This window comes from Coregonus clupeaformis, unplaced genomic scaffold (assembly GCF_020615455.1).
Source record: "Coregonus clupeaformis isolate EN_2021a unplaced genomic scaffold, ASM2061545v1 scaf0054, whole genome shotgun sequence".
Classification (NCBI taxonomy): domain Eukaryota; kingdom Metazoa; phylum Chordata; class Actinopteri; order Salmoniformes; family Salmonidae; genus Coregonus; species Coregonus clupeaformis.
In genome coordinates, this window is record NW_025533509.1 from 523,221 (window position 1) to 538,972 (window position 15,752).

Sequence of the window (15,752 nt, forward strand, 5' to 3'; positions counted from 1 at the left end):
GTCTATTCTCTCTCGTCTTTCCATCTGGCCTCTAGGATGCTGCGGGCAAGGTGCTGGACCGCTGGTCCATTATGTCTCGGGAAGAGGAGATCATCACCCTGCAGCAGTTCCTTCGTTTCGGAGAGACCAAGTCCATCGTGGAGCTGATGGCCATCCAGGAGAAGGAGGGTCAGGCGGTCACCGTGCCCTCCTCCAAGACCGACTCGGGCATCCGGACGTTCATCGAGAGCAACAGCGTGGGACGTGGCCGAAGCCCAGGCCTCCTCAACCACATGGAGACCAGCAGCCCGTCCAGCATCCACCACTTTGAGAACATCCCCAACAGCCTGGCCTTCCTGCTGCCGTTCCAGTACATCAACCCTGTGTCGGCCCCCATGCTGGGCCTGCCCCCCAACGGCCTGGCGCTGGAGCAATCGGGCCTCCGTGGCCTCCGCGACCTGGACCGTGAGGGCAGCCTGCCCAACCATACTGAGCCAGTGGAGACCAGCGAGTCTGAGGTATCACTCAGCCCTTTCCGCAGCAGCGGTCAGAGCCCCAGCCGCGTCGGAGCCCTGGGGGGCATGAACAACGCCATCGAGCCCAAACAGGAGCCCAACAACCGGGCATCACCCATCTCGCCCACTCCTTCCAGCCAGCTGTCCCAGCAGCAGACGGAGCAACAACAGCAAGGCCAGCAGCAGCAAGGCCAGGGGCAACCCGGGACCCCACGCCCTAGGTCCAACTCCCTCAATGACCACCAGGCCCACCACCACTTTGTGAAGAGCGAGCAGTCCAAGAGCATCACCCACTCTTCCTTCTCCTCCAAGATGCACCGCATGCGCCGCATGGGTGCCACCTCGCGCAAGGGCCGCGTGTGCTGCAACTCGTGCGGCAAGACCTTCTACGACAAAGGTACGCTGAAGATCCACTACAACGCCGTGCACCTCAAGATCAAGCACCGATGCACCATCGAGGGCTGCAACATGGTGTTCAGCTCGCTGCGCAGCCGCAACCGCCACAGTGCCAACCCCAACCCACGCCTGCACATGCCCATGCTGAGGAACAACCGCGACAAGGACCTCATCCGTGGGTCGGGCCCCGGCACGCCCGTCATCTCCAGCACCAAGAGCGGCTTCACCCTCACCAGCCCCGGACGGCCGTCTCTGGGCTTCGCCACCCCACCCCTGGACCCCATGCTCCAGTCGCCCCTGCAGAGCCCGCTGGTCTTCCCCTCCCTGAAGTCGGTGCAGCCCGTCCAGCCGGTGCCCCCTTTCTACCGCACGCTGCTGTCCCCACAGCACCTGGTCAGTTCTCCAGTGTCGCTGCCCACCAGCCCCATCCTGCCCTCCACCACCAACAGCACCTCTCTGATGGACCAGCAGCATCAGCTCCTGGCTGCGGCCGCAGCCTCCCACAATGCCCACAATATGTCTTCCGAAGGTGGGCCAATGTCCCACCACAGGCTGCCCACGCCAAGTATCCCCCAGCAGGATCCAACTGCTGCCACCAACACGGACCCCACCCCCAAGAAGAAGCCCCGTAAGTCCAGCATGCCGGTGAAGATCGAGAAGGAGGTGATTGACGTGGCGGACGAGTACGATGAGGACAAAGACGACGATGATGACGACAGCCACCACCATCACCACCACCACCACCCCTCCTCCCACCTCCACCACAACAATATCAACGGAAACTGCAACAACAACAACAACAACAGCAGCGGAGGGAACAACAATGGCCACCACAGCGGCGGCAGCGGGCACCAGTCCCCGTCCCAGGACGAGATGAGCCCAGGCCTGATGAGGGGACACCTGATGAGGCACAACCAGGACGACTGCCGGGGAGGGGGGCTCGGAGGAGAGGGCGGCAGGGGTGAGAGAGGAGGCCCAGGTGGTGAGCTCCGCTGCATGGACAGCTTCACCTCCGAGGACCAGGACCACGAGAGAGACTTTGAGAACGATTCGGAGACGTCGGACTCCAAGATATTCTACCGCGAGGAGATGATGGAGGTGGAGGAGCAGCACCAGAGGCTGAGGCTCAACTCCTCCACGAGCTCCAGAGTGGGAGGAGGCAACAGCCTGGACAAGGACCAGGAGGACCAAGAGGCCAGAGACGAGGAGGCGCAGCTGAGGAAGGAGATGGAAGACTCCAAGAGCCGCTCCTCGCCCACGCCCCACCAGCCCGCCATCAAGATCAAGGAGGAGCTCAACGACCCCACCTACGACATGTTCTGCATGAGCCAGTACGGCCTCTACAATGGGGGTATGGTGGCTGCCGCAGCCGCCGCAGCCAGCATGGCCGCCCTGCACGAGAGCTTCATCTCCTCCATGAACTACGGCGCCAGCCCACCCAAGTTCCCCTCCTTGCACTCCCCCGAGGGAGACCTGTGCACCAGCCCCAACTCCAACGACCCCAAGATCTGCTACGTGTGCAAGAAGAGCTTCAAGAGCTCCTACAGCGTCAAGCTGCACTACAAGAACGTGCACCTCAAAGAGATGCACGTGTGCACCGTGACCGGCTGCAACGCCGCCTTCCCCTCCCGACGGAGCAGAGACAGGTGAGTGTCGTACAACACACACACACACATATATACACACTAACAAGGTGTCTTTTTTCTTGGCTTACAATTGGTTCTTAATTTGACTGCCTCAATTTTTCGGACTAATTATTTAAATATCAGTAGAGTATGAATGAATATTATGATACAACTGGTGTTATTAATTAATTTGTTTATTTATTTGTTTATTTGGATACCCATTAGCTTTTGCAGAGGCAGCAGCTATTCTTCCTGGGGTCCACAAAAAACACGACAAGTAACAAAACAAGAATTTGAGATACAACGATATACAAACAATACAACTAAAAATATATATATATATATTTATATACTGTAAATATATATAGTACCAGTCAAAAGTTTGGACACACCTACTCATTCAAGGGTTTTTCTTTATTTTTACTATTTTTTACATTGTAGAATAATAGTGAAGACATCAAAACTATGAAATAACACATATGGAATCATGTAGTAACCAAAAAAGTGTTAAACAAATCAAAATATATTTTATATTTGAGATTCTTAAATTGCCACCCTTTGCCTTGATGACAGCTTTGCACACTCTTGGCATTCTCTCAACCAGCTTCACCTGGAATGCTTTTCCAACAGTCTTGAAGGAGTTCCCACATATGCTGAGCACTTGTTGGTTGCTTTTCCTTCACTCTGCCGTCCAAATCATCCCAAACCATCTCAATTGGGTTGAGGTCGGGGGATTGTGGAGGCCAGGTCATCTGATGCATCACTCCATCACTCTCCTTCTTGGTAAAATAGCCCTTACACAGCCTGGAGGTGTGTTGGGTCATTGTCCTTTTGAAAAACGAATGATAGTCCCACTAAGCCCAAACCAGATGGGATGGCGTATCACTGCAGAATGCTGTGGTAGCCATGCTGGTTAAGTGTGCCTTAAATTCTAAATAAATCACAGACAGTGTCTCCAGCAAAGCACCCCCACACCATAACACCTCCTCCTACATGCTTTACGGTGGGAACTACACATGCGGAGATCATCCGTTCACCCACACCGCGTCTCACAAAGACACATTTGGACTCCAGACTAAAGGACACATTTCCACCGGTCTAATGTCCATTGCTCGTGTTTCTTGGCCCAAGCAGGTCTCTTCTTTTTATTGGTGTCCTTTAGTAGTGGTTTCTTTGCAGCAATTCGACCATGAAGGCCTGATTCACACAGTCCCCTCTGAACAGTTGATGTTGAGATGGCTGTGACTTGAACTCTGTGAAGCATTTATTTGGGCTGCAATTTCTGAGGCTGGTAACTCTAATGAACTTATCTTCTGCAGCAGAGGTAACTCTGGGTCTTCCATTCCTGTTGTGGTCCTCATGAGAGCCAGTTTCATCATAGCGCTTGATGGTTTTTGTGACTGCACTTGAAGACACTTTCAAAGTTCTTGAAATCTTCAGTATTAACTGACCTTCATGTCTTAAAGTAATTATGGACTGTCATTTCTATTTGCTTATTTGAGCTGTTCTTGACATAATATGGACTTGGTCTTTTACCAAATAGGGCTATCTTCTGTATACCACCCCTACCTTGTCACAACACAACTGATTGGCTCAAACGCATTAAGAAGGAAAGAAATTCCACAAATTAACTTTTAAGAAGGCACACCTGTTAATTGAAATGCATTCCAGGTGACTACCTCATGAAGCTGGTTGAGAGAATGCCAAGAGTGTGCAAAGCTGTCATCAAGGCAAAGGGTGGCTGCTTTGAAGAATCTCAAATAGAAAATGTATTTTGATTTGTTTAAGACTTTATTGGTTACTACATGATTCCATATGTGTTATTTCCTAGTTTCAATGTCTTCACTATTATTCTACAATGTAAAAAATAGTAAAAATAAAGAAATACCCTTGAATGAGTTGGTGTGTCCAAAGGTTTGACTGGTAGTGTATATATTTATATACAGTGTGTATATATATATATATATATATATATATATATATATATATATATATATATATATATATATATATATAAATATATATTACTCTATATACTGTGTATATATATATAATACTAACAATTCAGGCATTCATTACAGGTAGGTTCATTACATATGTTTTGTCCTTTCATTTTGACATTACATGATGTAATTAGAAACGTTGACAATGTTGTGGATGTATGGTGCATGTATCATTTATTTCATATTTCATCATATCAGTAATTGTGGAATTAGTAATGGGGAAGCTTAGGACAGTAGCTGAGTTTTCTTGATGAGCTACTCAACTGCAGTGTAGTCGACTTTTTCTTACTTAGATGAAGTTCAATTATTAAGGCGTCACCTACCATATGTTAAGTGAAACGCACCATTAGCAGATATACACTTCATCATATAACAGGTATATAGTGGCATCTGTTGACTGTCATGTCAAAGTTCAGAGAAGTAGGGTGTCATCACCAGAACACACACACACACACACACCCCACAATCTTACACTCAGAGATATACCCTTGTTTACCTCCCCTCACTCACCTTGTCACTGACAGGTGAGGTAGCATACATTAACGTAGACAGCGGTCTGTCAAGCCACTGCATGTATTAGCGCCCTGCTCCAGGAGGTGAGGCTAGCCACGCTTTACCTACCTGGGCTTGTTAGCACATCCGCCCTATCCACACACACACTCCCAGAATACACCCACCTACTAAAGCTAGCAGCAGGTTGACGCCAGAACACAACACATGCTGAGGCTACACAACATCAAAGTGCCCTGGGCTAGCAACTAGCATTTAGCTCTCCAAGGAAATGCTAACATTTGTTAATTTTTTTTTGTATGAGGGGATGTTAGACTTAGACTGGCCTAAGAGTGGTTTGAAAATAGCCTACCAAATGCATCAGGATATTAGGGTAACTTAGGGAACACATTAAAACTCTCAACAACGACCCCATGATGGCATCGATAGTGAGTCATTAGCATTGTAATTAGCGTCATAAAAAAACGGAATTAAAGCGTCTGAACGGTCTGTTTGTACATTTAAAGGCCTTGTGTGTGACATTGCCAGGTCTATTCCCCCGACCACCGTGTAAACAAGCATGTCCATTTGACTGAACGGTCCAGTCTCTCTTCACAGTGGGGTGTCGGCGTAAAAAGGGCCCTTGAAAGGAAATGTAAATTCATCTCCTCCCAAATGCCCCTCGAAAATAGACATGACTTCAAGTGTAACAAATGCAGCTCTCTTTATCGCTTTAGCGGAGCCACACACACACACGCACACACAGACGCGCGCGCGCCCACGGTCAGAGCGTGCCTCTGCTCCCAGTATAATGACACATGGCACATTCAAGAGATCTAGAAGAGGGGAAGCCTCACTCAACCAGCTCCTCTGAGAGAAAGATGTATTTTTTTATTGTGTTACAGCACACCGTGGTGACAAGTGACACTTTTATTTAGATAAAGAGCGAGTGTGTTTTCTCCTCCTCCTCCTCCTCCTCCCCCTCCTCCTCCTCTTCCTCCTCCTCCTCCTCTTCCTCCTCCTCCTCCCACTCCTCCTCCTCTTCTTCCTCATCCTCCTCCTCCTCCTCTTCCTCCTCCTCCTCCTCCTCCCCCTCCTCCTCCTCTTCCTCCTCCTCTAATTTGCTTCTCTGAGGAGTTTTTTCTCCTATAGTTTTTCTCAGAGTTGTTTTGTCTCAACAGCAATCCTCCAACCACTCACCCACCTCCACCTCTCTACCCCTCCACCTCTCCACCCGGGGCCTTTATTAAGTTCCTTGTTTCAGTGGCATCTGTTCATTCTGTTCCTGTTTGTTCATTAGCACCAAGGAAGTAGAGCAGGTGACTCTGGGACTTGTTCAGGGAAGAGGGGATGGAGTAGGTGGAGAAGAATAAAAAAAGAGAGGAGAGGGGTTATAGTGTTAGCGGAAAAGAGAGGGAGGGAAAAGGGGGATGGAGGAGATGAGACAGGTAAAATAGCGTTAGCGGAGGAGAAGAGAAGGTGAAATCATGCCGCTCACCTGACGCAGCTGGTGCCGACAGCAGGAAGATGACAGGAAGTGTTATTAAAGGATGCGTTGCCATGCTGATGCGTGTGTTTGACGCAGCCGTGGACAATGCGTTTGTTCGTTACCCTCTTTGACGAGGCTTTAGGGACAGGGAGCGCCCGGGGCACGAGAGGCCTGCTGTCTCGCATAACCACACACACACATAGACACATGCTTGTGCACGTACACACACACACACATACACACACACACACACACACAGTTACACATACTCTAAAGCTGATGCGTTCCTACAGATGCATATAGTCTTACAGAGAGTCACTACTTTATTGTAATATACACAGTATTTTTAATTAGTCAATTTATTGCACCAAAATAAAATATTATATTAAACAAATAGCCCTGATCTTATGGTTTGATACGTTCCCAATAACAGCCTCCCCACAGCGAACAGACATCTCAACAAATGTTAAGTTACTGAATTACCATGACAGAAACGCCAATGGTATCGAGGCATCCCAACGACTCACTTCAGAGATTTCTGAATGAGTGGGGAGTAAGCTGACCAATACCTGCTCAAGAGCTGGACACACATGGCCAAACTGACCAATGAGGAGGGCTAATTCAGCGGCCAACGTCCTTATTTAGTGGAAGTCAAGGGAGAACTATGAATCAGAGCCGTCCTCCTCCCCTCATCCTTCCCTACCACTGCCCCAGCTTGTCTCCCAACGATATAATTTAGCCGTCCATCTTTTTTATTGGGCGCTCTCCGACATTAGCGCTCCTCACTTGTATTAGCATCTGCCGCGGCGACTCCGTAATGGCCTTTAAAAAAACACTTAACTCCGGCACTAAACGAGGAGGGGATGACAGTGGTGGAAAAAACAAATCAGTGAAAAACAGCACTAGTTAGGGTCCACTCACTCACTCACTCACAGTAAGGGATTTGGTTTCCAAGAGGCAGTGGGTGCTGTAGTATAGAGAGGTGCAACTGTGAGGGAGGGAGGTCAAATTAGACTGTGTTTCGTCTTCCATCTTGGCTCAAAGATTAACCCAAATGTCTTCCACAGGCTTATAGTGAAGCATGAACCTCAACCCACGCTCACAGACACGGTGTCACAGTGACTGTGGAATCTTGCCCTAGTGATGTGCGTGTGACAGTTTGACTCGATTACCAGAAACACAAGCGTATAAATTCCAGAAGCGCTTTAACATATGGCCTTGACAAATAGATAGGTGTGTAGCAGGAGAGAGGACAATCACTGCTGTGAACACATGAATCTTAGAAGGAAGAGAGGCTTAGACCAATATGTGGGTGAGTTACACCTAAGTACACTATTGTTTCCATACTTTGTGTGTGTCCCAAATGGCTCCCTATTCCCTATATAGTGCACTACTTGTGATCAGAACCCTGGTCAAAGGTAGTGCACTATATGGGAAACAGGGTGCCATTTGGGATGGACATTTTGTGTGGCGGATAAATTCCTGATAGCATATGGGATATATTACTGTGCCTGCCGCTCCTATGGAATAAGGAGAGAAGCGTAACAACTGAGGGGTATCGCGGGGCCAAAGGAATTGTGGGTTATTGAGGCTATAGTCAGGGCTCTGGCCGAACACCAATCAGATGTGTCCCTGGGTAATCCCTTAACTACATAATGCATGCTGCAGTGTAATTGGAGTTGTAACATGGGAAAATAATTTGGTCGTTTTCATAAGGCTTTTCCCCTCTGATAATATTATTGTGGAGGAAGGATTGCGAAACCACAACGCCTCAGACATTGGTTTGCTGCTACATAAAGTTTGAGTAGTTTCAAATGACATTATCCGCAAACAATTGGAAGATTCAATACAACATTACAAATTCCACAGCTAATAACATATTATTTCTGATATTATGAAACCAATCATTATTATATTTTAGCAAAAATTCAAATAATATTTCTAATAGTCTGATAAGTAACTGTATGATAAATTAAATACATTTAATGCAATATAATCTAGTAATCTATGATAATCTTGTAATTAAATCACAGAATACTGATCTCAGTAAACCAAACCGGATGCCTTCTCTTCACCCCTTGTATTTGAGCTTTAGAATGTCAAATGTCTCTAACAACAGAGACACAGTATCTGAGCCTAAATCTGTTGGGACACCCAGATGTTTGTTTCCAACCAGATAATGCATGCTAAACCAGGCCTGTAATATGCAGTGCTAATAACCAGCTTCCTCCTCTCCTCCACCACCTCTCCTCTCTCTCCTCACAGAGAGATGTTGACGTCTATACCAACAACAGGAGGTTGTCCAGGTACCTCAGCATATCCCATTAGTCAGTTATTTCTCTACAGTGGAGTGACACCCCAGAGGAACGTAGGTAGGCGCATCAAACGAACGCTCCCTTCAAAAGCCCTGATGTCGGAGTGAATTAAAGAGGGGAGGATCAGAAGAAGATTTGATCTACGGTATCATATTAATATTTGAGGAAAACAACAAAAAAAACTATGGAAAATGACAATAGTGTCACAACCGTTTGAAAAGAGAAGGGAGGCGTTTAGCAGCTACATGGTGACAGATGTAAAGATAAAAATCGATGGTGTGGTTATGTTAATTAACAGGATAAACAACGTCGCACACTGCTGTTTTACACACACACGTCTAATAGAGTACAGAGTGTCCTCTAACATCTAGCTACTAGTTGTACATCAGTACAGTAACAGTACAGTGTTTCCCACCAGCCCCCTGGCCACCAGGCGCTCAGCTCAGAGGTAAATGATTGCATATTTATTGTGGAGGGCGAACGGCAGCACACACAGCGGTGGCAGCAGCAGTAGTGTGATTAACGTCTGAAAGGCGTGCCGACCAGCAATCATCTGCCTTATTAGCCTCGTTAATCATATTTCCTAAATCAACGACAGGGCCTCCTTCTCTCTTTTTCTACACCTTTATTTTAAGACTCATCGTTGTTTTACTGCTCTTTTCCATCCCTCCGTCGGAGGACTCTGTCACCAGGTGCTTTCCCGCACTTATTTCCCATGATGCACTAGTGTGCGGCGGCCCCTCGTCCCCACACGGATGGAGGGATGCAGAGAGTGAAGGTTAATTACGTTTGAGAGCCATTCTCTCTCTTCCCCCTATCCCTCTCTCTCCTCTCCTCCTTCTCCCCTGCTCCTCTCAAGCCATGTGGGCCCAGTCTCTCGTAGAACTTCAGTAAAGCTGCAGTCTCTCTATTTGCCATGCTTAAACAAAGGCCTGATAATTTAGAGAGAGAATGTATTTAATTTAGCCACAGATCACAAGTTCAAAATACTAAATATCTACTGATGAACAGTATGTTAATGACATACACTATGAAAGGGGACTTTTATATTAATGTATCTTTGATACATTTGGGTTTTGTGGATAAAGACAAATAGATAATCAGAGAATCACTTTCAGAAGGCTTTCGTTTGTAACAATAAGCGTCATACATTTTCACATTCTGTAAGTAATTGTAGGCTAATATAATTACAGAGTTTTGGGGTTTATTGATTTGATCTCTGTATCTGTGACTTAGCCTTCTATCTGAATCTCTATGGTGTCTCTATGGAGTCTGTGTAACCAACCCCTGAGAGGAATAGTACTTTTATCAACTTTTTAACAAGTTTCTCCAACTGCGTCTGAACTGAACTTCAGTGTGTGTTGCTGTAGTAGTGTAGCTAGTGGAGAATAAAGACTGATAATGATGAATGTGTTACCCAACCCGCGATCATCCTCCCACCTCTCCACTCCAAACCTCATCACATAGCAACCCCACATGACAGAACCATCAGCGTCAGTTTAATATGACTTCACTTTGCTCATTACGACTCATTTAGACAGTGCACTCACTCACTCACACACACACACGGAACAGAAGGAAGGACAGGGCCATTGGAGGAGAGACGGGAGCCTAAAGATGATTAACGTTGACTGGGACAGGCGCTTTAGCTAGATAGCCTCTCTCTTTCTCTCTCTCTGTCTCCTCCTACTCTGCACAAACAAAATGGCCTCTCAAGAGGCCTCCCCCGTCTTTGGGCGAAGATGAGACTGTCAATTTGGTCATTACTGGTCATCAGGGAGGGAGAGGTGGAGGAGAGAGAGAGGGAAGGGAGGAGTTGGGTTCGGGGGGTAGAGGAATGGGGGAAGAAGGAGAGTGAAATGTTGGTGGAAGAGGGGGATGGAGGAAGAGAGGGATGGAGGAAGAGGGGGATGGAGGAAGAGGGGGATGGAGGAAGAGGGGGATGGAGGAAGAGAGGGATGGAGGAAGAGAGGGATGGAGGAAGAGAGGGATGGATGAAGAGAGGGATGGAGGAAGAGAGGGATGGAGGAAGAGAGGGATGGAGGAAGAGAAGGAAATGGGGCAGAGGCTAAATCTGATAAATGAAGGGATCTGTGTATGGACTCTAAATTAGGAAAATCTACCCAGACTGATACACGTCTAGTGAATATGTTTAGAGATAGGGAGGAGATGCATTTATCACCGGTGCAGGTGAATACCTCCACAAAGTGTATTCAAGCAGCCATTTTTCACGCCATATTCCACAGTCTCGGATTGTTCCAAAGATGCAGATGAACAATCGACTTATTTATTTTAAACAGTAATCAATAATTGTTTGATTACTCAACACATCTTTTTTTTTCTTCTCATGGTCAGTATGTGGTCTTTGTGAATGACAGTATAATAACCAGAAGGGATATATAAGTGATAGTTGTACAATGTAGATGGATTGTGTGTTAGTTATCCAGTTGTGGTTTTAGATATTGTGATCTAGTATAAATGCTGACATCACGGTAATGACATATGGATGATGCAGTAGTAGTTAGTAATACTGTAGTAATTCAGGGTACCTACTGCATGGCACTTAGCATGTGTGTTTTAACCTCATCAGTCAGGGAGCCATGGCAGACTAGAGCTTGTGAGCAGTGTGGGGGTGTGGCTTTAGGGGTGGAGACATTTTGCAAAGGACCCGCCTACCTGAGCATCATCAACAGCATACGGCCCAATCACAGACTTGACCAATCAGCTAATGCCAAAGCCTGTTGACATCCCCACGAAAAACAATCAACAAACCAAATTTGAATGTAATTGGTGTAAAAAAGTATTCTACTGACTGTCTAGTCCCAGTTCTGTGTTTTACTTGGTCGTGGAAACACACATTTGTCCGTCTACACGGGGATACATTACGAGAGACATTGAATCATGACTATTTCGTCCATAAGATAACACCATCTGTGTATCAGCCTGTTATCAAAGGATCAAAGAAAATAGCTAATAATTTTCATGAAAGTCTCAGAACATGGATGTAGTATATTTTTTTTCTCTCTCACACACACACTCAGTCACTCACTCACTCACTCACTCACTCACTCACTCACTCACTCACTCACTCACTCACTCACTCACTCACTCACTCACTCACTTTCACACACTCACTCACTCACTCACTCTCACACACACAATACGATCCAACACAACACACACACTCTTCTCCTCGAACACACACACGCTTGCGCGCACAGGCCCACATGCGGCGGTGACAACCCCGGCCAATCGATTCTCCCCGCTCCTCGATGCTGACAATGCTCAAGTGGACGGTGCTCCTGTTTGCTTCCTCTTGTAACACAGAAAGAAAGGGCCCCTCCATTCCAATGAATGTATACTATTTTTACCCTCTTGCAGGAGAATGTCGGATAGGGAACTAAATAATTAAAGGCAAGGGACCCTTTTTGACTGCATCAACCATGGCACTGCTGGTAAGCTCTACTATACATTGTGAATCCATTTGCCCTCGTCCTGTCCTGCCAAGGACGTATGTTTTGAGTTTTTTTAGTTTGTCACACCCACCACCGTGCCCCTTGCCTTGCATGGAACCCCCCCTCACATTTAAAAGCACTACTGGATATTCCATATTCATTTCTTACTGTTGTTTGATTTCATTTTAAAAGTCCGCTAACATGTTGTATTGCGGACAGTGGGATGTTTATACTGTACCACTACCATATCTGACACCAGTTATCTGACACTTTTCTTTGTGCATTTTATTGTGACGTTTGCTGTGGTGGGTCCTCCATCCCTCCCAGTCTGAAATGGCAACTGTGGAATTGGAGGGAAGAAGCATTGAATTTGAGCTGTCAAACACATTTTACCTCACATCTTTTGGCATAGCTTTGCAATGCAGACTGCTACACCTCACAAACAATACCCCTTAGCTCTAGCAAGCTTTAGCGTGACACCAGATTCATGCTTACACTTCCTTGTTGTGAATTCGATGGCAGTGGCTATGCGTTATGAGATACTACTGCTCTCTCAGTGTGAAAAAGCGGCCATTTTTATTTATTAAAGCGAAGGGGATACATGGGGATGATATGTTTAAAAAGTGGGGCCTGATTAAGCCACTTCCAATAGGGAGCCAGTGTGATAATGCTGTCGGAGCTCTAATACACTATCCAGTTCCCCTCGATTATCGCATTACCACAGCTCGAATCAATTGATAAACTCCCATTCAATATGGTGGAGTATTTAATTGAGTCAGAGTCTATTGGATTTGCAGCGGGGCTGTGCTAGACGTGCTGACAGTGGTAAACACCGTGGCGGGATGCTCTCGCCACGCCATGTTAGACCAGTTAGGGGAACGCTAAGAGAAGGACTGGGTAGAGTTTCTCTCACTTTAAAAGGAGGCCGTTGGAACCCATTTCCACGTAGGTTCCTCTTGATAGGGGAAGAGTGAGGAGAGGTGAATCGTTTATTTGTTGTTTTGTCTGGCGTTGGGTGAGGTCAGGGGTTAGTGAAGAGGACAGGAAGAGAGGAGGGTTATTGAAAATGTAGTGACATACAATATCATTCAAATAATTAGAATTCCAAGCATAGGTGCATGGTGTTGGGCGAGACAGAACACATGTTTAGTAATGCAAAAATATATTTCTGAGAATGCTACCACTCCAGTCATTGTTTAAAGCGCTGAAACACTATTTTGCTTGATATGACAACTTGTTTTGCTATTTTCTTATGAAAACGATATCTCTCTACCTCCCCCTTCATCCATGTCTTTCCACCAGGCACAGCTCCAACATCAACCTGCATCGCAAACTGCTGACCAAAGAGCTGGATGACATTGTCCTGGATCCCCATCTCACGCCGTTGGCCAAGGACCTGCGCGCCGAGTTCCTGGCTAAGATCTACGCTGGGCACCACCTGGGCCTGGACACCATGGCAGGGGGAGGAGGACTGACCCGTGACGCCAGCTCCCCGGCAGGCACTGACTACCCCCACCCCCACCCCCACCACCACCCCCTAAACCCCCACAACAACCACCACCACCACCTACACCACCCCCATACCAACGGCTTCTACCACCGCGGTGGCCCCCCAGATGACTACATGGTGCTGGACCTGAGCACCGCGTCCAGCATTCAGTCCAGCGGGTCAGTCCATTCATCACGCCAGTCGGACGAGGGCAGTGACGAGGGCATCCTATTGGACGACCTGGAGGAGGATGGGGAGGAGGGAGGGGTCAGTGACGGGGAGGACTGCTCCCAGCATACCCCGGGGCAGGTAGGGACCGGGGGGCGGCGGGACCAGGCCGGCGTGGGAGGAGACGGAGGAAGATCGGAAGAAGGTCTGACTGGCGCTGACCCCTCCTCCTCGCCGACCCTCCTGTCTTCCACGGGTGGCAGTGGTGGGATCCTGTGCAGCATCTGCCACAAAATGTACAGCAACAAAGGGACCCTGCGCGTACACTACAAGACTGTGCACTTGCGCGAGATGCACAAGTGCAAAGTGGCTGGCTGCAACATGATGTTCTCCTCGGTGCGCAGCCGCAACCGCCACTCCCAGAACCCCAACCTCCACAAAAACAACGTGCCCTTCACCACCATGGTAGACTAGCTCAACCCCCTGGCCCCCCTTACTTACCCCCCTGTCTGGCCAACTCTACCCCCCTCCTCGACTCCCTCCTCACCCCAAACCATGAGCTCTTACCCCCAGGAACTTCACCTTACCACCCTTAGACGTCATTGCACCACATTTCTATTTCCCTTCGATGAGATCCAGTGACTATATACAGTAGCGTTGGGACTTTCGACCTTTCCTTCTTTGGAAGAACGAGGATGAGACACTTGAAGTGTCTTTATTCCAAAAACTGGCTCTGCCGGTTTCCCATAAATCCCATTTCCTATTTCCCATATATCTTTGTTTTTGTCCATCTCCAAAGAATCTATTCAAACTCTTATTTGTGACTGTTGCCTGCAGAAATGATAATAATGATGAAAAAAATATAAATCTTCTTGTTGTATTTGTGTAATGATAGCTTTTAAAGGAAACCCCATACAAGAGCATGACTGCTTCATTTGTAAATAATATGTCCCAAGAGGCTTTTGGTGTAAAACAATTGTATTTGATGGTTGTTAGCTATTTTTGTTTCTCTTTTTTGGTTTTATGTTACAGTACAATACTTCAGCGCTAAGGGGTAGGCAAGAAAAGAGGTAGCATCTTTACTAGCTTGACTCATTTACGTTAGTTTCAAAAAACACATTTTTAAACTGAGAACTAGAAAAACTAATGATCATGTGACTTGCTGTATCTACTTGTTAGATATGCGGAGGTTGCCGGCATGCTTTTTTTTGGCTCCTACACCAATATCATTCTCTGTTCTATCTTTAGTTTTTGTTATTGTTTTATAGTTTTTATTATACCAATTCAGTTTTTTCGCACTTGCAACTATACAAGCGTGTGTAGGGATAGTATTACAAGGAGGACTTTGCAAAGATGGGTTTCACGCGATGTTCGGGGAGGTCTGGTAGACAGCCACAGTGCCAAGGGAAAATGTCTTGTACCTTTAGCATAATCGTGGCAGTTTTTTTATTTTTTATTTTTTTTTGCACGTGTTCAGTTTCAGAAACACTATTTCACAACGGAAGACCCATATTTGTCCTGAATGAAACCCAACATCCGGCCCATTTACTCAAATAATCGTATTCAGAAAAAGTCTAAGTATTTCTACTCTACCAGATACCTTAAAGTGACTGACTACAATACAGCTGCTGTTTTAGAAGGCAGAAGATTTAAGGTTTTTGTTTCTTTCATTTCAAGGAGTGTAAACCAAGTGTGTGAGCGTTCTGGCTGTAAAGTAATATCACAGTACTTAGCTACAGAGGTTGAAGTAGGCTAATCTTTCTACTGCATGTGGTATTTGTGACCTGACCTAAAACAAGAGTTGGTTGAGTGTCCTTTTATTATTTTAT

General features: G+C 46.7%; 1 protein-coding gene across 1 annotated transcript in view; it reads left to right on the forward strand.

The window, feature by feature from the left end:
* bnc2 (basonuclin 2) overlaps positions 1 to 14,569 on the forward strand; it is a 59,566-nt gene extending 44,997 nt beyond the window's left edge. The window contains 2 exon segments of the mRNA XM_045212845.1: positions 36 to 2,536; positions 13,569 to 14,569. Of these exon segments, the coding sequence (XP_045068780.1) occupies positions 36 to 2,536; positions 13,569 to 14,397 (3,330 nt within the window). The 3' untranslated portion in view covers positions 14,398 to 14,569.
* The last annotated feature ends 1,183 nt before the right edge of the window (positions 14,570 to 15,752 follow it).